The 26,739-nt window shown below is 40.3% G+C and overlaps 1 protein-coding gene across 1 annotated transcript in view; it reads left to right on the forward strand.

Moving 5' to 3' along the window:
* The window catches only part of DPH6 (diphthamine biosynthesis 6), a 242,294-nt gene that overhangs the window by 58,737 nt on the left and 156,818 nt on the right, over window positions 1–26,739 (forward strand). The window contains exons 5-8 of the mRNA XM_083614001.1: window positions 157–275; window positions 15,420–15,481; window positions 23,101–23,195; window positions 25,645–25,732. Of these exons, the coding sequence (XP_083470127.1) occupies window positions 157–275; window positions 15,420–15,481; window positions 23,101–23,195; window positions 25,645–25,732 (364 nt within the window). The remainder of the gene's footprint in view (window positions 1–156; window positions 276–15,419; window positions 15,482–23,100; window positions 23,196–25,644; window positions 25,733–26,739) is intronic.

The following is a 26,739-nucleotide window of genomic DNA, read 5'->3' on the forward strand; positions in this document are numbered from 1 at the left end:
CAAAATGTTTAGGGGTATGCGTCCCCCCAGAAGAAAAGCACTGGAAATATCTATATCTGATTGCAGAAGGTCATGAGAAATTTGGTTAAAGGTTTAATAGTCTGGGTTTGGGTGCAAGAGCATAATAACAGCCATTTTTTTCCTTTGTTCAAATAGGTGCAAGAGGCTTGCCCTGCAACCATTGGCTTACCTTTGGCGTCAGAACCAGGAAACTTTGCTCAGAGAAATGATCTCCTTGAACCTTCAAGCTATAATCATAAAAGTAGCAGCTTTTGGTAAGAATCCGAACAAGAATAGTTATTAAGGTGAAGCATGTTTGATGTTTTATTTTACTTCTATGTGTTGGAAGCCGCTCAGTGGCTGGAGCAACCCAGGCAGATGGGCGGGGTATAAATATTATTATTATTATTATTATTATTATTATTAGCACTAGTTGGTTTTACTAAAATAGAAATAGAGCGATAAAACATGCATACAGTAGATAGCTATGGAGACACCAGAATCTGTTTTGTGGATAAGATGTAGCTGGTAAAATAAAACTGTACCAAGCAGAGGTGAACCATGGAACAGAAATATGAAGAACTTCAGTTCCCTGACTATATATTTAAACAATTAATTGAACTTCTCTGTGATAAATATTTTTCACACTAGACAGTGAAAAAGCGAGAAGCTATTTTCATAGCCATCATTATTAAGTGAGTATGTTTTTCAATAAAGATTCATACATAATGCAACAGTTTACAGTTCGCTCATATGAGTGATACAAATGGATGGCTTGACACTGGACCATTATCTCTATAAAGTAGAATCGACTTTGATGAAAGGGTTTAAGTAAAAACTTTACTAACAGCAATCAATATATAACTTTGCAACTAATTAGTGAGAGGCTGATGGCTCACACCTGCTTTTGTTGCAGATGCCTCTCTTCCTGCTGATTCAATGCTACCCTCTCCAATTCTACCTGTCTCCTATCAGATTGTTCAAATGGCTATTTTCCCATTCTTCCTTAAGGAGCAGGCAAGGGGAACCCAGTCAAAGGTTGTTGGTTTTACTTTTTATGCAGTTGCACTTTTGGTTCTGCTAGTACTTGGGTTCAGGGCATTTGTTTTTGCTCACGGCAAATTGAAAATTTGAATGTAAGTCTAAAACATATTTAGAACCTGGCACTCTGCAGATAGACAGCATCTTAAAAAGCAGAGACATCACCTTGCCAACAAAGGTCCGTATAGTTAAAGCTATGGTTTTCCCAGTAGTGATGTATGGAAGTGAGAGCTGGACCATAAAGAAGGCTGATCGCCAAAGAATTGATGCTTTTGAATTATGGTGCTGGAGGAGACTCTTGAGAGTCCCATGGACTGCAAGAAGATCAAACCTATCCATTCTGAAGGAAATCAGCCCGGAGTGCTCACTGGAAGGACAGATCGTGAAGCTGAGGCTCCAGTACTTTGGCCACCTCATGAGAAGAGAAGACTCCCTGGAAAAGACCCTGATGTTGGGAAAGATGGAGGGCACAAGGAGAAGGGGATGACAGAGGACGAGATGGTTGGATAGTGTTCTCAAAGCTACCAGCATGAGTTTGACCAAATTGTGGGAGGCAGTGGAAGACAGAAGTGCCTGGCGTGCTCTGGTCCATGGGGTCACAAAGAGTCGGACACGACTAAATGACTAAACAACAACAACAAACTCTGCAGATGTTTTGGACGGCAAGTCCTGTGGCCGTGTTGTGTGGGACTGATGGGAATTGTTGTCCCAAGTAGAATCTGGAGGGCACTGGGCTGGAAAAGGCTGGGCTAAAATAATTATTTACAGTAGCATATAAAAAAAGGTCACTGAACATGTGTCTGCATACAGGGAAGTGTGCGTCTGAAGGTGTTTAGGAAAGTGCAGTTTCACTATTGCATTCCGAATCAATACACTGTTTTACTTTCATTGGACGAATTGTAATTTTAACATTGAGCTCACCTATTATGGAAGATGGTTTTGACCGGTCACAAAGATCTGTCTAAGCACTGTATTGAAGCTGCATTTATTGAATGGCATGTGGGTTCTCTAACCACACAAACTGATGAGAAAAATATTAATAGGCCAATGCATCATTTTGAAATTACAGCCCTCTGAGCAATCTTTCACATAAAAGTATTAGATGAAGGTTTAGGTATAAAATTTGAGAGAAGGACCTTTTCCCTTTGGGGGTCAGTAGAGGTTTGTGGCCCATTAGACCAAGGAATGACCAGTATAATAGGAAAGAATATGTTCTACATGGGTGGATAAAAATATATTTCTGATAAATTGTGTTGTAGAATCTTGGCATGAATCAAGCCTCATCGTCGTCATCTGTGAGCTGAGCTGTTTCTGTTTAAGTGCTTGCTTTTTCCTCCTTTTTGAAAGCAAGAGTTCATGTCTTAAGGGTAACATTGGTAAGAGTTAACAGCAAAACTTCATCCTTGCTGTTATATATAAAATATATTAGGTTGGAACTTGAGTATCTATTAGAAGAAGTAATAAAATGTTAATTCTTCTTCAGCTGTGATGCTTTGCCAGAATCATTTTATTTTTACAGCACTTCTGGCGTGAACAGTAAAACTAGACCATCATAGGTTCATTCTGTGCTTTCTTAACATTTATACAAAGGAAGAGAAATAACGGATTCTAAAAAAATCTGCCTTTGGTCACAAATTGCGGATTCTTTTCATTTGCTGGATTTGGTAACACACACACACCCTCTCTGTTCTTCCAGTATGAGTCTTCCCTTTAATTAGGGAGTAAGACTGCAATCCTAACCAGGTCTACTCAAAAGTAAATGGGTTAGGACTGTAGCCTTAATCTCAGGAGAGATATTGTTTTAATGTATACTCTTGAAGCAGAACCATTGCAAAGCTTTGTGTATACCTATGAAGTATAACTAATATAGTTGCTGTCATTCAGATTATGCTTCGTGATGATCAGGTGAGTTTTTATTTTCGTGTTGTAAGATCCTCTTCAAAGATATTATAATTCAATTGAATTTGTTTGGCAGCCAAGTTATGTTTCAATATATAAATCAAACCTTTTTTTAAAATAAATAAATAAATAAAACACCAAACCTTAGAAAGGGGTAATTCTTGAGCGATACAGGAAATGACTGTAGGGGTGACATTGCTGGTGACCTGTGTCATCCCTTAAGCAAGATAAACTTGTCTTTGTAACTTAGCAGCTTAGAACAAGTTGGAATAGGCTTGCTGGTACACAAAGAGCCCTTTGTGGTGTTCTCCTTTAAAGCACAAATACCATAAATAGTTGTAGATAGTAATTAGAAAACGGCTGCCCTTTTTTCTTTCTTTTTTTCCTTTGGCTACAGGTAGAAAGATCTTATCGGACTAAATTTCTCACCTGCCTAGGGCAGGCATAATTAGATGTAAGCAAATTTAATGGCGCTTGTATGCTCTGAGGCCATTCTGCAGTGCCTTAATAATTGTGTGCTTTATTAAAGTAGGTTTAAGGTATGGCGGCTGTTTAACGTATCAAGTGGCACAGAAGTTAAGGTATGGGTTACCACTTTACCTTTTAGATGAATAATCAAAGCTGCTTTTAAGCTAAATTGCAGTAAATGTATTTGGAATAACACCTTTAAAAGTCTGAGGGGTAATGCATTAGATGGCACATTGCGCAGATGTGAAAGGAATAAGCAAATATGTAACTTGAGCGTGACATTCATCAACACTGGCATGCTCATACAATCTCCCATAGCTCTGGTATCCATTAGTTTAATAGACACTAGTAGGAAGGTGTAAGACTGTAGACAACACATAATTATACAGGTAAATGCACATTAATTTTAGAACACTTTTCTCAATCCACATTTACAAATTAATATTTGGCGGTTCGGAGTTTTACTTTTCAGGAGGTTAGTGTGCTTCCTCCAGGCTTTTCCTAGTCAGAAATCCAGTGGAACTTCTTTCTCTACCCTCACAACAAGCAAACCAATTTCATATTAGCCATATTCTGCTGTTGGTTCGCGAGTGCTCTTGCCAGTGAATGAGCTTATACTAGTGGGTCTTGGCTGCCTTCTGTATATAAATAAATAAAATAAATGATTGTGATAGTATTTACTATTGTCATTGTTTTCAGGTGTCCACACCTATTGTGTAGCTAGCATAGTGCCTACCATATTGACCGGGTTGACTAAGTCTGATGGGAGCTGGGAGTCCAGCAACCTCTGGGAGACACTATGTTAGCTTACCCCTGCCTTACAGCACCCTGTAAAGTAAGTCAATATTATTCACACCCATACTGCAGGTGGAGTGACAGAAGCTCATAGAGGGACAGAGGGTTTGTGACAGAGGCAAGATTCAAGCCAACATGCAGCCCAGTCTCTTAGTCCCTACACCATACCAGCAGCTCTCTACTGAATTCCAATAATTATTTGTTTTTTGAGATTTGGTCAGGGTGCTGAGAGATGGGGTAGCTCCTGAACATAGAGGCAAGAAAAAGTCAAAAACAAGAAGAGAAATCAGGTGGAGCAGGAGGCAGCAACAAGGTGCAGCTAACCAAGTGGAGAACGCAGGATTTATAATTTAAGACTTGTCTGAAGTGAACCATAGGCAACTTAAACCTGCCAGGAGCAAGACCTCAATGCCTTTCATATCTACTGTGTCAGGGAGATTGTGGGCATCACAAGGCAGGACGGAGTCTCAAACCAATAAGTGTTCTTCCAAGCCCACGTTCCCAGGACGTTCGCACTTCTGTCTCAGCAACGTCTACGCTGGCTTGGTCTTGTCCCCAGAATGGAAGATGGCAGGACCCCCAAGGACGTGCTTTATGGGGAGCTGGCTTCAGGCGCCAGGCCTGTTCACGGACCAAATCCATGTTACAAAGATGGCTGCAAATGTGAAATGAAGGCTGGCAACATCAGCCCCGTCTGGTGGAAATCCCTTGCAGACAACCGCAGTGCCTGGAGATAGGCAGTCAGATCATGTGTCCATAGGAGGAATGATCACTAGGAGGAGCTCTGGTGCATGTGCAGCAGCACAACCAGATGCCTCCATCTGCCCCACCTGCAACAAAATATGTCTCTCCCGTATTGGGTGGTTGTAACTCTCCAGTGATTAGACTTCACCCCCAAAGGTGCGCTCCTCCATTGTCTCTCGAAACAGACAGAGGCCCACATCAGTAGCTTGCTGCTCAGGCCAAATGTGAAAGCTCTGCCCTGGAAATATGTGTCCGCACCTGCCTCTGCCTGTACATATCAGCAAGATCCAGTCAACCTATTGGGATTTAGGATTTTCATGTGCCCTAGAAATAGAACAGAGGCATTCTCAAGCTGGCAGCAAAGAAAAGGGTGCTGGTTTTGGAGTAGAAGTTTCTTGCTTCAAGCCTGGACAATCCTGATAGCCAGTAATGCAAATGTAAATATACCACAGAGGCCTCTTAACACTAGTAGGTAGTTGCTGAAGCATATTGTTTAAGCAGATTCATCTCCAGCCCTCCTTGTTACATCTTTTGGAATTGGCTAGTTGTAGGAATGTGAACTATTATGGGACTTTCTGTCTAAAGTGCATATATATATATAAAATAAAGTCATGCTCACTTTATAGGAGAAAAAAGGTAGTTTTTAAAAGGGCAGTTTTATCATATGGACACCTTTAGAACTAGCTTCTGTAATAGCACCATGGTAGTTCAGTGTCACTGCTGCAAAGAATAGATTTCGATAACTGTTTTAACATTGCACTTTAGTGGAACGATACTGGATAACTGCTTTCTAAATGGATTACATCTATACATTAATCCTTTATTGTGCTACGCCTTACCTAGGGTCTGTTGGATGCTCAGTATATTCTAAGAATGCACGACACATCAACCTGAACTGGAGCTCATCACTGGTATTAACTTCCAGCGCTTCATGGTGGGGAAGGCAAACCTGTGGTCTTCAGCATCGTCATGCTGCCATTGTCCTAATTTCATAAGCCCTCTGCAGACAATGAGTTCTGACCTCTGGCAAGAGCCATCCGTCCTGGCTGGGCAGAGAGGAAGAGAGAGAAAAGAGGTGGCACAGAGAAGAGTGGGGGGGGGGAATGACCCCCATCCACTTTTTATCTCAGACCTGGCCCACTGTTAGCACCCCTACTATTATGCAGCCACAAGAAACTGCTGTATTCCCTTACTATGTACTTGCTCGTGCTGAAGGTACATAAAACGTGGAAGAAGACAAATTGCACATAGGGGGGGAAATCCACACCGATAATTCTCTCCTCCATAAATATCCCTTCCCCGATATAATCCAAGTGTATCTCTTACATTTAATTAACCATGAGAGATGACTGTTTTCTTTTTAGCAAATTAAGCATGCTTTTGCATTGCTTGGTCCTGAAGTAGTCATTGCACATTAAAGCTGAAATACCATCTGTTGGCATCTAAAACATTTCATTTCACTCTTTCCCCCTTCTTTTATTCACTAATGGGAAATGCTTTATCACAGCTTTTTCAATGGCATATATGAAGCTGGTGACCATAATATATATTTCTCCCTTTATCCTTCCTAATAGTTAACTTTCTTGGAAATAAGAGGAGGCATTTTAATACGTGGCCTTTATACGCAGAAAGGCTCCTATCTTCTATAAAATTAGTTTAAATGATTTGCCTTGCATGCGTATCTGATGGCTTTTAACTCCTAGCTATTATTATATTCCCTTGTTAAAATATCTAGATGCCTGGAAAGGCTATCGTGTTACTTTTTCTCCCTTTCTCTACCTGCCCTCCCCTTTAAATCCCTTGTTTGCTGCTTAACCAGCACATACTACAGTAATTACACTGGTAGGCAGAGCTTTCACAGTCTGTTCTCGCACCGTGGAATGTAAATGTGCTTGACCTTTTTTGTTCCAGACATATTTCCTCAATACTGTTGTCACTTCAATTCATTTAGTACCGCAGTTCACAGTATTAACAGTAATAAGAAAGATCTTTGGCAGATGTGTTTGGGGGGAAATTGTACTTTTGAGGCTGATTTTCACCTTTTCCTCTACTTTTTCTCCTGTGTGGCTGTTTATAGCAGAATAAGATAAATATAATCTAGTGGGGTGTCCTTACCCACCACACACACACACACACACACACACACACACCCACCCCACCTAGGGAAGAGAAGGAAAAGAGGCATTCACAAAGGAACAAAGAAGTTCTGGTGCAGTCCGTTGCAGTGTCCACATTAGTCCTCCATGCCTTTCTCCAGGAGACTCCATTGCATTCACCCTCCAACCTAGTTTTCTGTTTTTACTCACACAAAGCCAGTTTCTGCGGTTACTGAGCAGTCCTCTTTCTCTCTTCTCTCCTGTGTGCCCCAGTGCGCCATCCCCAAATCTGCTCTGGAGGGTTGTGGGAATCCCTGAGGTAGTTTGGGAGATGCACAGGGAGATGAGAGGGAGGGAAAGATCTTCCGTGCTGGCTATCCTGGACCCAGGTGAGATTAGCACCGCCTAGGGCTCAAAGGCAGGGACTTTAGTTGCTTCACAGTTTTAACAGTTGGTCTTCCCAGAAGTAGCCTCATTTTACAGTTTTGCAAAGCTAAAAAGTAGATCAGGACAGAATCCAGACTGAAGACCGAAGAAATAGTTAACACATGGTGCGTGCGATTAGGTTTTAGGTCTTAGAAGGGCAAGTAACTTTGTAGGGTACAGGAGAGACAGCCTTCATTTGAGTCCAGTGGACCTTTCTGTTGCAAGAGAGGAAGTCATTCTGCTTTCATAATGATTTATCTGGATACAACACTGTATTCTGGGACTTTGCTGTCTTCAGAAGAGATGCCGTATTATAAAGACAACAGTTCTACCATGTATAAAAAATACTGGCATAAAATAATACAGCACAATCATATGCATGTTTACACAGAAGTAACTTCATTGCATTCAGTAGGACTTGCTTCTAGGAAGGGTTGCATGGGATTGCAGCATCAATCTGTAACTTTGCTTGCCTCGTACACAGATCATAAGAAACTTTTATAAAGAGGGCATGTGCCCCAAAATTCTTGTAGGATAACTCTGGACTCTCCTTATTCACTTGTGTAGTCTTTTTGGTGGCATGAAAACAGATGGGATGACATGAGAAAGACATGGTAGTAATTTGCTTTTTACCACTTTCCTTCCTATACGAAGCCTTTGCTTCTGTTACATATGCATATGTTGAAAGAACTTGGGAGTCTATATATGCTTCCTGTGGCTAACCATATTGTACCCTTCTGCTTTGCCATTTGCTCTAGCAAAACCTATTTTTGTAGAAATTCAGGAGAGGGAGATCTGTGATAAACAGATGAGCTTGCACTCTAACTTTACTTCATAAGTTAACTTCATAAAGAACATTAACTCAAGCCTTGTTGATCAGTGCGCCATGGTCTGTGCCTTGAAAGCAGTAATGAGGAAGTGAAGGGCGCAGTCTTCCAAGAATCAGACAACTTTCTTTTTACTCTGTGCCTTGAGGAAGATCAAGCTAACAGTATTTAATAATGTGACTCTGTCCTAAAGCCATCCAAGGTATGTATGAGTTTGTGAAGTTTTGTTGCAGTATGGTGTTTCAGTGGAGCAAAATAACATCGGCTGAATAAAACTGGAATCAATGATCTGTCTTATGTTTTCTGATGGGCTTTGCTTATATTTAGACTTCCAAAAGTATATGTAGACATTTACAAGTGTTAGCTATATTTTGTCTAAACAAACATCCATAGTGTAATTGACCTATTTCCCCCCTTTACTCTCCCCTCTCCTTTTTGCATTAGTGAATACTGTTCTGTGTAGGTTTTCACCTTTTGGAAATGAAACAAAGTATGTGATTTAATTTCCAATGCCTCCACCTCCACACTTTAGCTCTGAGTATACAGCCCCTTGCATGCATGAAGGAGGGGCATCTACATGTGGAAAGGGCCCATGGAGCCACACTGCTATCCTCACCCCTCGCTCAACTATTGGCCCTGCCCCAACACCCATATCTGCAGGTCTGCAGGAGACATTTCCCCTGTGTGCATAGACCTCTGTGGGAGCTGGAAGTCTGGTAGATTGGAGTTGCACAATCTGGGTGTGGGCATCTGCAGGGGAAGGACAGAAAAGCTGCATGGCCCTGAGGGTGGCACTAGTATTACTGCCCCACAGTCCCTTTCTACGTGGGAATAGGGATTATGTCTAAACTTGTCCCCTCTACGATTCTCACTTCACAATGGTACGCATGCATTCAGATCTGCAAATTTGGAACCAATTGCTGTCCACCATGATTAATCCCCTATGGGGTCATTCAGCAGACTTGCAGAATGCATGGAGTCTTCAGTACGGTGTAGGCCATTTCCTAATTTATCCGTTCCTTGTAAGGACATTTGCACACATAGCCCTTCCCCTGCAGTATGATCATACGTTCCTTCTTCCATCAGAGATTCTTTTTTCCTGAGAAGGAGCCAAATGCAGTATCCATCCTTTCTCCTTTGCATTTAATAACAGTGTTGAAGGGCAACCATCCCACTCAGCTTTGATGTAAATACTTGTCCTTCTAAAATCTAGGTAGTCATCATTAAATGGTCTTATTCTCTTAAATGGCAAGTATTTTCAGCTTGAGTGACTTCAAGTGGCTTCTTTCCTTTTGTATCCGAAGGATATTCTCTGCAGTCTGAAACATCACGACTTTTTGATGCCTTCTGTCAGAGTCCCTTTCTGTCATACCAGCTTATCATCCACCCACAGAATTCTCCATGGTGTTTTCACAACCCATCACTAGACACATTTTAAAGGACCTCTGCAGTATTTCTGCTTTTCCCCCCTCCACCTACACGAGACCTGAATCTACTCCTACCGTGGCTGATTTGTGCCCTCTATAGTTGCCAAATGAACATGGTTCTTCTCTATCTACATGAGATTCCTATTCAAAGCCATTTCAGAGCTGCCATCTTCATTATGTGCATTTTGGTGCTGTTTCTTAATAGAGGCAGGATACCTGACCTGCGGGATGCGGGTGGCGCTGTGGGTTAAACCACAAGGCCTAGGACTTGCCGATCAGAAGGTCGTGTTTCGAATCCCCGCGACGGGGTGAGCTCCCATTGCTCGGTCCCTGCTCCTGCCCACCTAGCAGTTCGAAAGCACGTCAAAGTTCAAGTAGATAAATAGGTACTGCTCTGGTGGGAAGGTAAACGCCGTTTCCGTGTGCTGCTCTGGTTCACCGGAAGCGGCTTAGTCATGCTGGCCACATGACCCGGAAGCTGTACACCAGCTCCCTCGGCCAATAAAGTGAGATGAGCGCGGCAACCCCAGAGTCGTCCACAACTGGACCTAATGGTCAGGGGTCCTTTACCTTTACCTTTTACCTGACCTGCACCAAGTTTGCTTGCTCCAGCTAGTTTACGTCTAGATTTTGGTCAGATCTCTGCAACTGCCACCTAAGACAAAGATGCCAAATGGGCAACAGCATTTTATCAAAACTGTTCCAGCTAGATGGTGTATAACATGACAGAATTCTGTTGCAATTGCAGATCATCTTGACATCTTATGGTGATACAAGAATTTTAAAATTGTTTGAGTTTACGAGTGCTGCACAAGTGACTTGAGTTGTGAAACATTTGGTCCCTTCTCTTTTTTCAAAGCTATTTTTTATTAAAGCTTGAGAAAGAAACAAAGAAAAAACAATATACAGAAGTCAACATCAGAGGTCCCTGCTTCTAGTAGAGGTTTCTTTACCACAACCAGATGACCTGGTTTTCATTTTTCATTTGCTGGTTTGACAGGGCCATTCAGAGAACAAATTAATAGCTATTGCCGTTGATGGTCTCCGAAGCTTCATTGTCAGATCAAGATGATGTTTTTATTCATTCATTTAATAAAACTTATACACTGCTTGATTGTAAAAAAAAAACCAAAACCCTCAAAGTGGTCAACAAAAAGATAATACAATAAAATCAAGAAAAAATCACAACCGTAGTTTAAACCATACAAAGGTTCAAATACTAAAACAGATTAAAATTACCAGAATTCTGTAGCGTCTGAATGTTTTTAGCAGGTACTGAAAAAGGGACAGTGACGGTTGATCTCAGTCAGCACTGAGTTCCAAAATGCAGGCCCTGCCACTCAAGCACAATTGAGTTCTTTTAAATGTGGAACGGGTATTATGTGGCACCTGTAGCAGTGTCAGTTCCACTGATAGAAGTGGCTTAATGGACACATACGGCATAAGGCGATCTCGAAGGTAAACGGGTCGCAAGTTGTTAAGGGCTTTCTATACCAATAGTAACACCTTGAAGTTGGCTGGGTAGCAAACTGGCAACCAGTGCAGATCTCTGAGCATGGGTGTAATATGCTGACAAGGCCATACTCCTGTCAACAATTGTGCTTCAGCATTCTGCACTAACTGCAGCTTCCAGATCAGACGCGAGGGAAGACCCACATAGAGCGCGCTCCAGTCTTGAAGTAACCAATGCATGACCTACTGTGGCAAGGCTTTCCCGGTCCAGGAATGGCCATAGCTGTCAAATACCCAGTTGATACCCAATCAGTTCTCTTCTGAGCATAATTATGGGATTGGAGAAAACTGTCCTATGCCAGTAGTCCTTACCCACACTTTTTAAGATATTAGGTGGATTATTCCATCTCCAACAGGACTGCTGAAAAGCAATGCTCACTTCTGAGGGGTGTCTGTGTGTGTGTGTTTTATTTGAGTAGAAAAGAGGCCATCAGTGCAAGCATTTCTGTATTTGCCTGATGCCATAATCTCCCTTCACCACCAACCTTGTGCTATTTTGGGGGCAAAGGAGAGGGGAAAGTCCTGTTGCGCCAGTGGAAGTCCTTGCATGGGCTTCCACTTGTGGGACCCATTAGCTGACTCTGGCCCCATGGATTTAAGTTTCATTAAAGTGTTATGCACGTGACTTGTGTGCATTCTGTTTTTCCAAATTTTTCTCTTACCTAAACGTCTGCCTCTAAAAATGTTTCGAATTTTTTTCAGGTCCTAGAAAGTTACAAAAGTTGTCTTTTGGCATGGCGGTTGGGAAGATAACTCTTAAACAATAATGTTGTTAGCAGAGAAGTATACAGTTCCCATTAATTAAAAATAGGCAGAGTAGAAATGGCTTTTTAGACTCATTATGCAACTAGTACCTTCACATACTGACTTTACAGTGAAGCTCTAGGCCAACAAAGTTGTGGAGTACAGTTCCTTTTGCTTGGCATTCTTAAGCAGCATTTTCAAGCCTCTCATGATGCTTCTCCTATCTGTGCTGGAATTCTCTCCAAGAAATAAAGCTTCGCTTTCTTTCTTGACAGTGGATAATAAATTGACTGATATAATTCAGTTGGGGAGTTGAAAAATGCACTAAAAATAATGGGGCATAACATGCTAGGGTTAACATTTATTCATAGATGATGCAATTAAATAAAATGGGCATTAACTTCAAGGTCAGTCACTAAAGTAATAAAACTGAATATTTTAATTGAATCATAATTGCTTCCCGTTGATACATGCAAGTCAAGTAAAATAGATGTCAGCTCTGCAATTATGATTCTTCCTCCTAATTAATTTCCTAATTATTCATGGAGCTTTCTAAGGCCTGGGCCTTGTTGTGGGTTTATCCACCCATCCAGGTTGCCTCCTATCTCCTCCCCACCCCAGCTGATCCCACAGAGGGAAAAGCGCAGTGTTACTGATTGATAAATTCTTATCTATTATAGACTTTTATGTAGTTCTTCCTTTGCTTTATTTACAGAACGTAAGTAGTAAAATCCTGATTGCAACATCATTATTAGGAGGAAAAACAACAATAATTAAAAATTATGTGAGATTCTGACATTTGTCATCATTTATATTATGAACTCTGATGTTTCAATAACTGGATAGAGTCAACAAAACTAAAACTTATGTTTTAGAAATTATCCTTTAAGGGACACAATGATTATCCAATAATGGATAATGTATATTTTGCAGCATATTCTGAAGATAAAACAGCACACAGTCTCCATGAGAGCAGAATTAACAACAGCAACAATTTCAAATTAACCTTACTGGGGGTAGGAAGCAAGGATACCTTATATATGGCACAATCAAAAGTATAGGAAAGAGAAACAAAATTATCAAAGAGTGAAGGTAGCAGCTTTATTAGACCTACCAAAATATAAAATAACTAGGACTCTTCATCTGGTAAATATTAGAACATCAAGGTGGAGGAGAAAGAGAAGAACAGTTGTTGTTAGTCAAACTATCCATGTCTGCATCAGGTAAGTTTTAAGATGAGCATAGCAGGAGCCAGCACTTTTGAATGAGGTAGAACCTGCAAGCAACTCAAAGTGTCTCATTTGGATGTCTACTAGCACCTCTCCTGCTTATCTTAAACCCCAGCTTGGTTTTTTAAAAAAACCATTTCTTACCTTCCACAAGACACCCATCTGATTGCCATAAGATGGTGAAATGCTGGACTAGATGGATGAGCCATTGCTTTGATCTAGCAAGGCAGTTCTTTTGCGGTTCTTTTGCATATTTTTTGCATGCTTTAATTCATATCCATTGCAGTCATATAAATGGAAAACGCCAAGGGTTCACTAAAAGAGCTGTTGGAGTTGTTGCTTTTTTTCTTTATAGTTTTACTTCAGCTAAACTAGATGTGATGTCAATTATAACCTTCCGCTTATTTCTGAAGCAGGGCTAAGTCTCTCATTTCATCAGCACCAGGGTTTACCCTTGAACAGTGGAGTTTTCCTCCATCCTTACCCTAAATCAGTTCATGCTAATGGAACAACGACACCAGACATGACCCCAAAATGTGGCACCTGTTCCAATCATGTGGATGGGCAAAGGAGGGGACACAGAGTCTTGCTTGCTACTTCTTCATTGGCTCCAGTGCTTGGCCCCACTATTATGTAATGAAGAGAGTGCTTTACAAGCATTTAATAAAATAAAATAAAAATCCTGACATATGCATGGAAGCTTCCCATGTGAATAAGAGCCCTGCCATGAGGAAGCTCTATCTATAGATCAGGTTCTCAGAACTGCCCTTTTCAACATGTAGAAGGCACAGGGAATGAATACATGGATGTGACAAAGAGGCTGGGGCAGCGAGTATGGTGTTGCTCTTCTCCATTTATAGAATGCAGTTAACATCCTTTTTTTTTTTTGTTATGTAAAATTGCTATTTGCTTTTCATGGGTAGCCTGTCTTGGCACCCCTTGTAAACCAAATAGCTGGTTCGGAAATACTATGTTTGTCATGGAGGGATGGGGGGGAGAAAGACAATTAAACTCTTCATCCCTTTGGTCCTGAGGCTGCACAGGCTTCCCTGCTGCTACTCTTTACATAACAATGTATAATTGCAGTTTTCCCATGCAATTAGCATCACATTTTTTTTCCACCCTAAGAAAAGTCTCAGGAAAGGGTGGAATTTTTCGAAAACTGCTGAGCATGGATTCCCCTTCCCAATTCTCTTCTTGATCCTTAATCTTGATGAGAAGTGAGATGTCCTTTTCCCCTTCTGCTTAAAAAGTGAGCCATTACTGCAGGTTACATGCATATTTTATGCATTAATATATTGTATTATATGCATATTACACACTTCGGCTGGGGAGGGCGGGATATAAATAAAATGTATTATTATTATTATTATTAGTATGCAGGTAACCAGCTAATGAACAGGTATATACCACAATGCATATAACTATAGAAATTGCTTATGAAATTATGCTGCAGAAACAAAGTAGAGCATAAATTTGATCCTTTTCTATTTATTTTTTGTATAATATACAAATTTTTTAGGTATGCTTTTGCATATAATTAGTTGGCCTTTTAATAAATAATGTATGTGTAGCTAAAACATAAGAGGGAACCCTGTGTAAGAAGTAGTCCATTGTGAGCAAAGTTTGATCGTGTCAGAACTGCTACATTCTATGTATAACTCTCTCTAAAACTGATTGCTCCTCCATACCTAGTTGCAGAAAACTGTGAGTTTGGAAGGAACCTCTATTGAACTTTAGTTATAGCAGACTGTAGCAGGCTTAGGCCAGCTTTATATTTTTAAAATGTCTACAAATTCTGATACTTACCATAACAGAACATGGAAGAGTCCTGTAGACTAACATCTTGAATGCAGTTTAGGGGTTATCAAATCTCCTGGACTATTTTCATTATCATAATGGGTACACCCCGTTTTTCCTTTTTATGTGCTGAAATTTCTCTGAATGGAAAGCACTCAGTAAAACAATGTGTTTTCCAGTTGTTGTGCAGGGCAAAGGAAATGAACTTATTTTCCCCCAAGGATGGAAAACAGTTCAAAGGGAATAAGAGAGTGAGTTGTGGCTAAGAACATCTATGTTTGCCTCAACATTATTTTTGATATACAGGAACTGTTTGCCAAAGGAGAAGGTTTCTTAAAAAAAAGAAAAAGTAATCTCTGACGCCCAAGCAGTACTTTGTTCTCTAAAATATATTTTAACATCTCTTGGCAGGTTTAGATCCAGATAAACATCTAGGAAAAACATTGGATGAAATGGAACCTTATCTTTTGGAAGTAAGTATTATCTAAAATATACTTGAAACATTCTGTGCCTCACAAAATAAAAAATAAAAAAATTACATGTGGAGGAAACTGAACAACACTTCTTAAAGCACGCACTTTCAGAAACAAAACATTAGACCAACATTTGCCATACTGAAAAAAAATAAGTTCTTTTAAATAGGATACATGTAATAGTGTTCAAATTGATGACTGCCTTATTTTTTAGAAAAGTTGTCTAGAAAATTACTACTACTACTACTACTACTACTACTACAATTTATTACCCATCATTCACCCTAAGGTCCCAGGGCAGGTTAAAACAAAATACAATATTAGTATTAAAACACAACATTAAAAACAGTTTAAACAAGTTAAAATTACAGACATAAGTTGGGTCCTAAAAATATAAGCCTCGCGTGTCAAAAGCCAGGATAAAGATGTGTGTTTTAGCATTTGCTGGAAGCTATATAATGCAGGACTTCCACAATTTAGGAGATCTCACAAACAATACCTTCTTCTGGACCACTCCATCCGAGCTTCTGAGGGCATTATATTTTTATGTATGCTCTTTTTTTGCTACATAGATGTAAGCCCCATGTTATTTGGGAGTGGAGAAAACACTGCTTTAATGTATGACATGTGGAGTATGCAGAGTAGTTGTTGCTCATCATCTTCAAGCCTTGCAGATTCAGGTAGGTAACTGTGTTGGTCTGAAGCAGTTGAAATAAATAATAAATAAATACAAATTGTCCAGTATCACCTTAGAGACCAAGTAATTTTGCTCTGGGTATAAGCTTTCGTGTGCATGCACACTTCTTCAGATACCATATCTGAAGAATATCTGAAGAAGTGTGTATGCACATGAAAGCTTATACCCAGAACAAACTTAGTTGGTCTCTAAGGTGCTTCTGGACAATTCTTTAATTTATTTCAAGCATTGCAGTGTGGATTTCCACAAAGGATATTAATCTGAAGGCAGCCCTGTTTAGGGAAGTTTTTAATGTTAAATGCTGTATTGTTTTTAACGCTTGATTGGGAGCCACCCAGAGTGGCTGGGGAAACAGCCAGATGGGTGGGATATAAATAATAAATTATTATTTTATTATTATCTTCTTGTTGGGAATTCTAATCAAGGAAACAGCTCCCAATACTAAGGGGAAACGTTGAAATTATTGTGGAGAAGAATGGGGAGGTCGACAACATTTTTGAAGCAGCGGGCACATTTCAAATTTTGAAAGAGTGCTGGGGGTTTCAGTTCCAAAATAGCTGCTGCTGCGGGGAGGCATAACACAAATTTAGAGAGAGCGAGAGACGACGTTACGCTCACCATGGGAAATCAACTCCATCCTTCTGGTCCCGATGGTGGAGATCATGCAGTATTGATTGTAGACACACACACACTGATACTATTGCTGCCTAAGCACAACAGGAAGCATTCTTCAGCACCAGGAAAGAAATACAAGTTGGCCACACCACACCCACTTTCATTTCTCAGAAATAACTTAGAAAGTACATGCACATTTTGCCTCATAAGTTTCTTTCTGGGAGGCTGGAGATGTACTTTTCCCCTCATGAAAGTGCAAGAGTCTGGAGCACCTGCCCAGGGCCACCACTGAAAGCCTTTGCAGGTCCCAATGGCAGTTCCATAGTGGTGAAGACAGGCTACATGTCTGAGTGAAATTCAGGTCCAATACAGACTTACAGATTACATGCAGTTCACATCCACAGCTCTGGCCCTATCTGCACTATGTATTTCAAGCAGCGTCATGCCACTTTAAACAATCATGGTTTCCCTCAAAGAATCCTGGGAGCTGTAGTTTTCCAAGGGTGCTGAGAGTGGTTGGGAGACCCCTATGCCCCTCGCAGTTCACAGAGTGCCCTGAGAAGAGGACTTGGCTGTTTTACCAGTCCCAGAATTGTAGTAGCTCTGTAGGGAGAATAAGGGTCTCCTAGCAATTGTCAGCAGCCTTAATAAGCTACAGCCGCAGTTTGAACTTTCCTGTGGTAAAAGTCAGCATGTTCCATGTTAATAACCTCAACCTCTCCTTTAGTGATTATGAAATAAATTAGCTGTGCAGTTTTATCGCTTTGTGGTACAAGGGGCTGTGTTACAACACCCCAGAAAATGTTGAGATCTGTGTGAGCTTTTAAAGTTGTATATTCTGGTACCAACTGAAGGTAGTGGATTCCTGCATTACAGGGGGTTAGACTACATAAACCTCATGCTCCTTTCCAACTCTATAATTCTATGATTCTGTGACTTTATTCCCAGCATACATACCCCAGTTATGTTGTTTTTCACAGGTTTTATCGTGGCTGAACAATGACAAACAATAACCAGCATTTTCTCCTAGATTTGGTTTCCTTGGCAATGCTGAAGTCGCTTCATAGGGTTGTGTGGAGGAAGGTTGCTCAGTAAATACTCTTTTCTTGTTGGTAGGGGGTTTGTATTCTGCTATAAATGTCACTGTACATAAATATTTTACTAGATATTTAGCTCACTTTATAACTTAGTGAAACTGTAGCATAAACACCAGCTGCAGAGAAAGTTGAGGCTATGGTTCTAAAAATATTTCCTTTGAATGCTGTCAGGGGTGGTTGTGTATGAGAGAGAGATTGAGATGGAGGGGCGGGGAGAGAGGTCGATGGGGATTGGAAGCTGGAGAGATCAGAAGGAAATGGGCCAATTATATTTGCTGTTTTGTCAATTCCCAGCTTTTAGGCATGCTGCTGTTGTCCTGAAGCCCGTTCTCCATTTTAATAAAGAAAATGAAGTGAAGTGTAAAAATCCATATTCAGTTACTTAGATATTTTTTTGCCAGCTTAATCCCAGAGAATCTGAGTGGGTAAAAATACATTTAAAGCACACAAGAGCCTTCTTTGGGTGTTTGCCTGGATATGCAAGGGCTTAAAGGTATGTAAAGGGGCAGCAGCATGCATGCAATTCCTGACCCTCCATTTGTGGGCTTCTCAGATTTTTACACCTTGGACACAAAGGCCTGAAATGGGCTTCCACTAGCATTTGAACTTCTCGTTGCACAGAGGCTTGTAAGTGTTCATTCGAATGCATGTAGTAGTCCCCTTCAGACCATCGTGCTCAACATACAAAGGCCTGAGAGGAGCCTGCACATGTTGTGCTGTAAAATGGGGTGTCAACTCCAATTTTGGCCCACATGTTCAGGGGAAAATGCACACTTTCCTGATCAAGAACTAGAAGGTGGTGTTCATGCCTTCGTAATCACAAATCTGGATTATTTAATGTGCTCCTTTTTGGGTGGGGGTATTACCTTTGATTTTCTTTGGAAGCCTCAGCTGGTGGGGAGCCCACTGCCTGGCAGAAGTAGCTAGAAAGATATTACAACATCTCCATGGACTCCTTGAGTTCTTAACAAACAATACTTTGCTCCCTTTGACCCCCGGTGCTAGAAATAGGGCCAACCGGTGAGATAGGAAGCAGTATCCATGTGGGAGAAAACTTGTAGCCAAAACCGAAGAGTAAATCCTCAGGCAGGGTAGTGGAGCAAGTCAAAAACAAGGACGGAAGGGCACCCAAAGGATACAGGTCAAGTTGAGAGCTCAGGGAGTCCTCATAGCTCAAGCAACTAGAGCAGAATACCCACTTATGGTCCTTGCTGTCCAGAAGGATCCAATGACCAGCCCAGGTGGGTGGCGTCAGTCCAGGTCTTGTGGTTGCTGCGTAGGGATATGCAGAATTCCCCTCCCCACCTAGGTTGGGGGTGGAAATTCAGTGACCTTCTTGGCCAAATTCTTCATATTGGGGGAAGAGTAGTACTTATAAATTGCATTCTAAAGTGGTCTCTGTCTTGCCCCCCAGGCCTTTGAAAGAGTTGCCATAACAGTATAACAGGGCAGTTGCTGTGGAATTGGACCCGCTGTGGGAGATTTGTATGCCCCTGATGATGACTTGGAAACTTCGGCTAGTTCAAAATGCAGCAGCCAGATTACTGGCTGGGGGGTTCCATTTAGAACCCCTGTTTTAAAACTGCAGCACTGATTTTATTGATTTATTGATTTAGAAGATTTATAGACCACTTGATCAAAATAAACTTCTCAAAGCTGTGTACAAATAAAGTTAAAACACAGCTGAAATCCAATGTCCACTTGAAGAAAAACACACAAAGACACCAACATAAAACAGACACATACATATAAATTGACACTATCATTACAAAGATAAAATATATGAAACAATGATAAAATATATTCATATATATATATGTGTGTGTGTGATGAGCTGTTTCTGGGCCAAATTTGAAGTGCTCACATTAGTTTTTAAGGCCTCAAATATTTGAAAGGTTGCCTCCTTCCCTAGAGATTCTCTATCAGGTGTTTAGAGGTGCCCTCTTGGTAGTTCTACTATCCTTGGAATTTTGGTAGTGGCAACCCAAGACAGGGCATTCGCTATGGCATCCCCCAAGGTGTGGTATTTCCTTCGCACATATGTGCACCTTTATTGTATAGCTTTCTTTCTATGCTGAAGCCGTACCTCTTTACCCTGGTCTGTGATACCTGAGAGAGAGAGAGAGATTTTAGGGCCTACCTTGCTCTTCTGATTACAAGTGGTTTTAACTGATTTCAATCTTGTGTTTTTACATTATTGTAACCCTTCACCTTATGGTGAAGAATGTGCAATAGGCAGTTTTGTAATGTGTATTTTTTAAAACAACTGATTTTATTTTTGAAAAAAGTTAGGCTAGCATTTTTTTAACATCCGTTTTTATCAATAATTTAAATATCTATTCTGTGTAAAGCACTTAGAGGTTTTGATGATTAAGTGGTATATAAATCCTATTAAATGAATAAATCTAATTAATATTAAGAGTAATAATAATATATCTTCCTACACCCTTAAAAAGCTTATGTTAATCTACCTCTGAAACAAGTTCCTTTTAAGAGAACAGGTTTGTGCCCACGCTTGAAGAAGCTAATAATGAAGAACCGCTCAATGATTCAGGATATGCCAACAAGGGCAGATAGCAAACAATTGGGAAAAATCATTTGATGTTGATGTCCAGGAAGGATTTGTGGCACCAAAGAGGCAGCACTAGGACAAACAAGTTTGGAGAGCTTGTAAACAATTACTCCTTCATATCACGTTATACTTAGCTGGGATATCAACAAGGAGGATCAGCCATATATTTTGTTACTCCAAATATAGCTGCATTTTAAGAAAGTCTTTTGTAGTTGTTCGTACCTGGCAGGGTATCCATTTCAAACAGCTTTTCAACAGTGGTTTTTAGCAGGAAGAAGAATAAGCTGTTTTGACTAACTGTTTTGTAAGTTGTCCATTCTTATTGCATCAGCATTAATTATTCTTGATGGATTTGTCCTACAAGAACCTTACAGCAGCTTCTGACAGGTAGAGCTATCTTTTATGTCAGCAGTGTGAGTTTTTGATTAAGTGAATGTTTGGTTATTTTTAGACAAAGAGATATTCTCTCATTAAAAGGAAAATGTCTGATAACGTAGGCCTGGAAAAGATAATTTGATCTTTATTTGGAAAAAAGAGAGAGAAAGATTTCAATTTACCATCCAAAATGGGTAAACAGACATAATTTAATTATCTGACAGATAACATTTTGACTTGAGGCACACCACCAAAGTAAAAGACTGAACAAGAATAAAAGTCAAAAGGGCCTTAAATATTCCAGTTTAGCCAGGCTAAAAAAATTGACCAGTCTTCCAGTAAAAGCATAAGAAGATCCCAGTATCCTATCAAGGCCAGCCAGCTGCCCCTGGGAATCTCAGAAGAAGAGAAGAGTTTGGATTTGATATCCCGCTTTATCACTACCCGAAGGAGTCTCAAAGCGGCTAACATTCTCCTTTCCCTTCCTCCCCCACAACAAACACTCTGTGAGGTGAGTGGGACTGAGAGACTTCAAAGAAGTGTGACTAGCCCAAGGTCACCCAGCAGCTGCATGTGGAGGAGCGGGGAAGCGAACCCGGTTCCCCAGATTACGAGTCTACCACTCTCAACCACTACACCACACTGGCTCTCTCAGAAGCAGGATGTGAAGACAGTAACACTTGTTTCTGTATTAAAATGTTGTATTGCTTTTTTGTGATGCCACCTTCTACTCTGGAGAGGATTCATGCCATGTTTTGGGATTCCGTGTGGAATGTGTTCCTATGCTTCTCTTCGATTGGTCTGAGCTTAATGTGGCACCAGTTTGTGAGAGCCAGCATAGTGTAATGGTTAGGAGCGGTAGACTCGTAATCTGGTCAACTGGGTTCGCGTCTCCGCTCCTCCACGTGCAGCTGCTGGGTGACCTTGGGCTAGTCACACTTCTCTGAAGTCTCTCAGCCTCCCTCACCTCACAGAGTGTTTGTTGTGGGGAAGGAAGGGAAAGAAGAATGTTAGCCGCTTTGAGATTCCTTCGGGTAGTGATAAAGCGGGATATCAAATCCAAACTTCTCCTTCTCCAGTTTTTATCAGAGTTTATACCCAGAACTTACCTTTACTTCCAAAGTCACGCTATTACACATGTGAAGCAATAATAAAGGAGAACGTGTTCTTGGATGTGTAAGCGTCAGCACGCCTAAGTAACATACACACACCCCAAATTAAGAAGGGGTGGTGACAGCTCCAGGGCAGGATTTGGCTTTCTGAAATACTTGAACTTTAACTTTACTAGTTTAAGAGCAGTCTAGATGGGTTTACATTTAAAAGCCTCCACCAGGAGAGAGGGACAAAGCAAAAAAATAATGGACACCATCATGGTGATGTCACATAGCAACTGCTGGATGAGCAGTAGATCAGAAACCATTGAGGGTCATCTGGGAAGGAACACACCCAAGATGTTTCTCAGGTCACATGGCTACTCATTTCTCTGAGCTTTTCTCAGCCTTCCTTATCCACTGTTGTTGTTGTTTATTACATTTGTATAGTGCCGTATACCCGTAGATCTCAGGGCGGTTCACAACATAAAATTGCAATATGAAAAATACAAAAAATTCAAAAAATACAAAATAAAAACATAAACAACCCAATACCCCCCGACACATTTAAAATGATGTCAATCAGCCCAAGTCCTGGTTAAAAAGGAATGTTTTCATGAAGGCACCAGCCAAACCTTCCTGGGGAGAGCATTCTACAAACAGGGAACCACAACAGAAAAACCTGTTCTTGTGCTGCCACCCTCCAGACCTCTTGTGGAGGAGGCACACGAAGAAATGGCTTCAGAAGATGATATCAGGGTCCGAGTAGGTTGACATGAAGAGAGGCGGTCCTTGAGATATTGCGGTCCCAAGTCTTTGAGAATACCACAAGGACAAAGGGTTCCAAGGACCTTTTGCCATGGGACGGGCTCTGCATCATTAAAGGCTCAAAAGGCACTGCACTGCGTTTATACCTGTTGCATCCTTCCCTAGTCCCTTTTCTACCTGCAGACCTCTCACCCCCGTTCCCTACCTGCTGTAGCTCACAGGAGGACACCAGTGCAGCAACCTGAGCCTTACTTTGTGCCTTTGTGTATAATAGAAAAAATCAAGATGGATGCTATGGTTTCAGTATAGACTGCGAGCACTATGTGTTCTCGCATGATTCTGACTTGATATAAAGCAATGATTTTTCCTAATAATAACTTTCTTCCCTTCCCTTATTTTTTTAGCTTTCTAAGAAATATGGAGTCCATATCTGTGGAGAAGGTGGAGAATATGAAACATTCACATTGGATTGCCCTCTGTTTAAGAAGAAAATAGTTGTGTAAGGAACTGCGCCTTCCCTTCCCTTTAAATTTTAGCACTGGGAACATATTAACTTTTAGCTTGAGGCCACTTCTGTTGGCAGCGGCAGAGCATGTCCTCTAAGTTCACAAACACTCACTTTGTTTAACACTGGCAAAGTCCTCCACTAACCTAAATCAATGCCTGACAAGACGAGGCCTTCATAGAAAGCTATAAACTTTTTAGACATTTGCACTTTCGTTTACTTGCTGATTATGGCCTGCAGTAAAACTGGTACCTACACACTGACACTTTTATCCTTTCATGAAGTGCGAATTGCCTGTAATATTTATCTTTCATTACAGCTACATTTGATAAACTGCCACATCAGTAGCCTGTGGGTTCCATTAACTCTGTTTCCCTTTTCTCTCTCTTTCCCTTTTTTTTTTTTTTTTTTTTGCGTTTTAACATTAGCAATTTAGGATGATAATGCTAAACATTTTGCTTGAATTACTAAAGGATGTTTTTGAATGTTAATGTTTTGAATCAGTCCAATTTGCACTGAGTGGGTTATTTCTTTGCCATAAATTCTTAAAATGTATGTGTAGAGGTATGGGAAATTTCTTTATCCTTATGTAGATTTGTCAGTACAATTATGGTAAATAACTTAGCCTGCATCTATTATAGGAGATATTTTGACTGCTATTATCCCTCTTTCATCTGAGTTTACAGATTTTCTAATAAAACAGTATCGGTGTCTGCTCCGCACCACTTTTAGACCAATAATCTCAGTGAAGGGGGTAATTTGATTACAATATCCAAACAACTCACTTGGGAGTACCCCAGTTGGCTACACTTGGGCAAAAAGGTTTGAAGATCGTATTACTTGGAATATTTCAGGCGTGAAAGCTACCCTTCCAATAAATACAGAATTGATCTGAACTGAATCTGTGCCAGCTGAAAGTGCTCTTGAGGGTACATTTATATAATAATTATGCTTCCACATGAAGATCTGCAAAACAATAAGGTCAGGCATAGGCTAGCATGTTATAAGCAGTAAGAACATATACAGGTTTCCCAGATCCTTTGTGTAACATTTATTATAGTATAGTGGCAAACAGTGTGAGACGAAATATTTCAGATCAAATTTTGATTCAACCACAAATTCCAGTGCCACTCTCCCATTTTCTCCCAGATTAATATCTCCCTAAGGAAAGAGTGCTTCTATTCACCAATGCCTTTGAAGCCAACTAGATACATGATGTAACGCTTCAAAGGCATTGAACGTGCCCCTGCCATCTCAGTTGGTATGGGTGGTTATGGCCTTCTTGATGTTGGTGCCCCAGTTATAAAAGGTTGTCTCCATGATATCTAGTGCTCACCCTTTTTTTGTGCTAAAGACCTTTATATTTTGAGGCTTTTAGAAGCAATTTTAGAATGCATTGGTTATTTCTATGTGAAATATTAAATAAAAGTAGATAGATAGATAGATAGATAGATAGATAGATAGATAGATAGATGGATGGATGATAGATGATAGATAGATAGATAGATAGATAGATAGATAGATAGATAGATAGATAGGCCTGGAAGCATATGAGACTTGCCTTGCCAAAGCTAAGCAGGTCTGAGTTGGGTCAGTGCCTGGATGGGAGACTACCTGGGAATCACATGTATGCCACCTTGGGCTCTGTGGTGGAAAAAGGTGGGATATGAACAAAATAAAACTAAACACCTCTTCTTTTATGATACTTGTATTTTTAAGTGATTCCAGGATATTTATTATTTTATTACAAGAAGTTTTATACCTCTGCTAAGGGGAGAATCAAGGCAATAAAACAATAATGAAGTGCACCCACATTGAGAACAAAACCAGACTAGTAAGAATGACAACTTCACTGCCTCTTAAAAAGCTTTATTTTATTTATTTCTTTTATTTTTGCTGCTCTTTGTATGAGAGGAGCAGAGTGGATAGGCAGGCCTCTCTAGGTAACACATTCCACAACTGATTACTAAATCACTTTTATAAAAAATGCTGGTATAATCAGCCATTCTGGTTCTGCTTCTGCATTGCTTGTTTTCCCCTGTGCTTGGCAATTCTGTCTTTAATAATGCTGTCTACTATTTTTCCGAAACATGCATTATGTTAACTGGCCTGGAATTTCCCAGATTCCCTCTGGAACCTTTTTTTAGAAACCGTTGTCATATTGGGTGCTTTCCAGTCTACAGAAACAGAGGCTGATATTAGGACAAGTAACATATGCTGTTAGAAGTTCACATTTGAGTGAAACTTTAGTCATGACACAAGGTCTATGATCCTTGCATGCCTGTTTAATACTGCTTTGAATGTGCAGATACGGCCATAATCATGCGATCTGATTTTATCTGTCCTGTGTCCCATGGTTGACCACTAATGCTTAGAAAAAAGAACCTAATTGTTGAAAGTTCAGTGTAATCTGAAATAAATGTTTATGATTCTGTTATTACAGGGATTTATCAGAAGTTGTTGTGCATTCAGCGGATGCATTTGCACCTGTGGCTTATCTTCGACTATTAAAATTGCACTTAGAAGATAAGGCAAGTACCGCATTCCAATTTTAATATACTTATATTAATAATATTTATTTTTAAATCTGTTCTGTCTCATTACCGAGACTCAGAGCAGATAACAGTGATTTAAACACATACACACAAAATGTCCAAATGGGATCTGGGGGAAAAACCAACAGATAAAAGGTAATACTGCTAAAGCTCCATTCCTTACCAATTTAAATCCTGGCCACCACAATACACCCCAAATGTAATGGTATTTCAGCATTTCAAAGTTGATGAGACTCCAAGAGAAGACAGAGGAACATTAGTTGGACTATGTCTGTGCTCTTGCTGTTCATATTTAGTGTGTATAATTTAGGCAATACTTCTATATTACCTAGGAGATGATGAATGGGGAACCTCAAGCTCTCCAGGTGTTGCTAGACTATAGCTGTCATCATCCCTGAGCATTGGCCATGCTGGCTGGGGCTGATGGAAGTTGCAGTCCAACAATATATGGAGGACCACAGACTCTCCACCCTTGGTCTATAGTGATAACAGAGATGCGTTAGGCCCAAACTGTTAAGTTCTAAACCCATGCTCCAAAAAGGATACAGAGACATCATGCTGGTCCTGATGATCCACTGCCATCTACTTGCCTTTTTAATTATTTGAGAAATGTATGGACCTCTTTTCAAACACACGTTTCACAAAGTGGGTCACAACATATATATATATATCAACCAAAAATCATAATACAATTTTGAAACCCAATAAAACCAACCATTTCATTACATTTCAAACTCAGCAACACATAGCCCTTAAATGCAGCAGTGAAACAGTAGGTCTTTAAGATGCTTTTTAAAGGTATCGGGGGATACAGCCTCTCAAAGAGTACTAACAAATTATTGATGGAAGTCTGAATCTGACAAGAATTTTCACAAAGGGATCACCCAAACACAGACACACTGAAAAAACCCGTTTGTGATTGGTCTTTTTGTACATTTTTTAAGGCATAAGTCTCAAATACATACAACAAAGAATAAAAATTT

Source organism: Podarcis filfolensis (assembly GCF_964270895.1).
Source record: "Podarcis filfolensis genome assembly, chromosome: 1".
Classification (NCBI taxonomy): Eukaryota; Metazoa; Chordata; class Lepidosauria; order Squamata; family Lacertidae; genus Podarcis; species Podarcis filfolensis.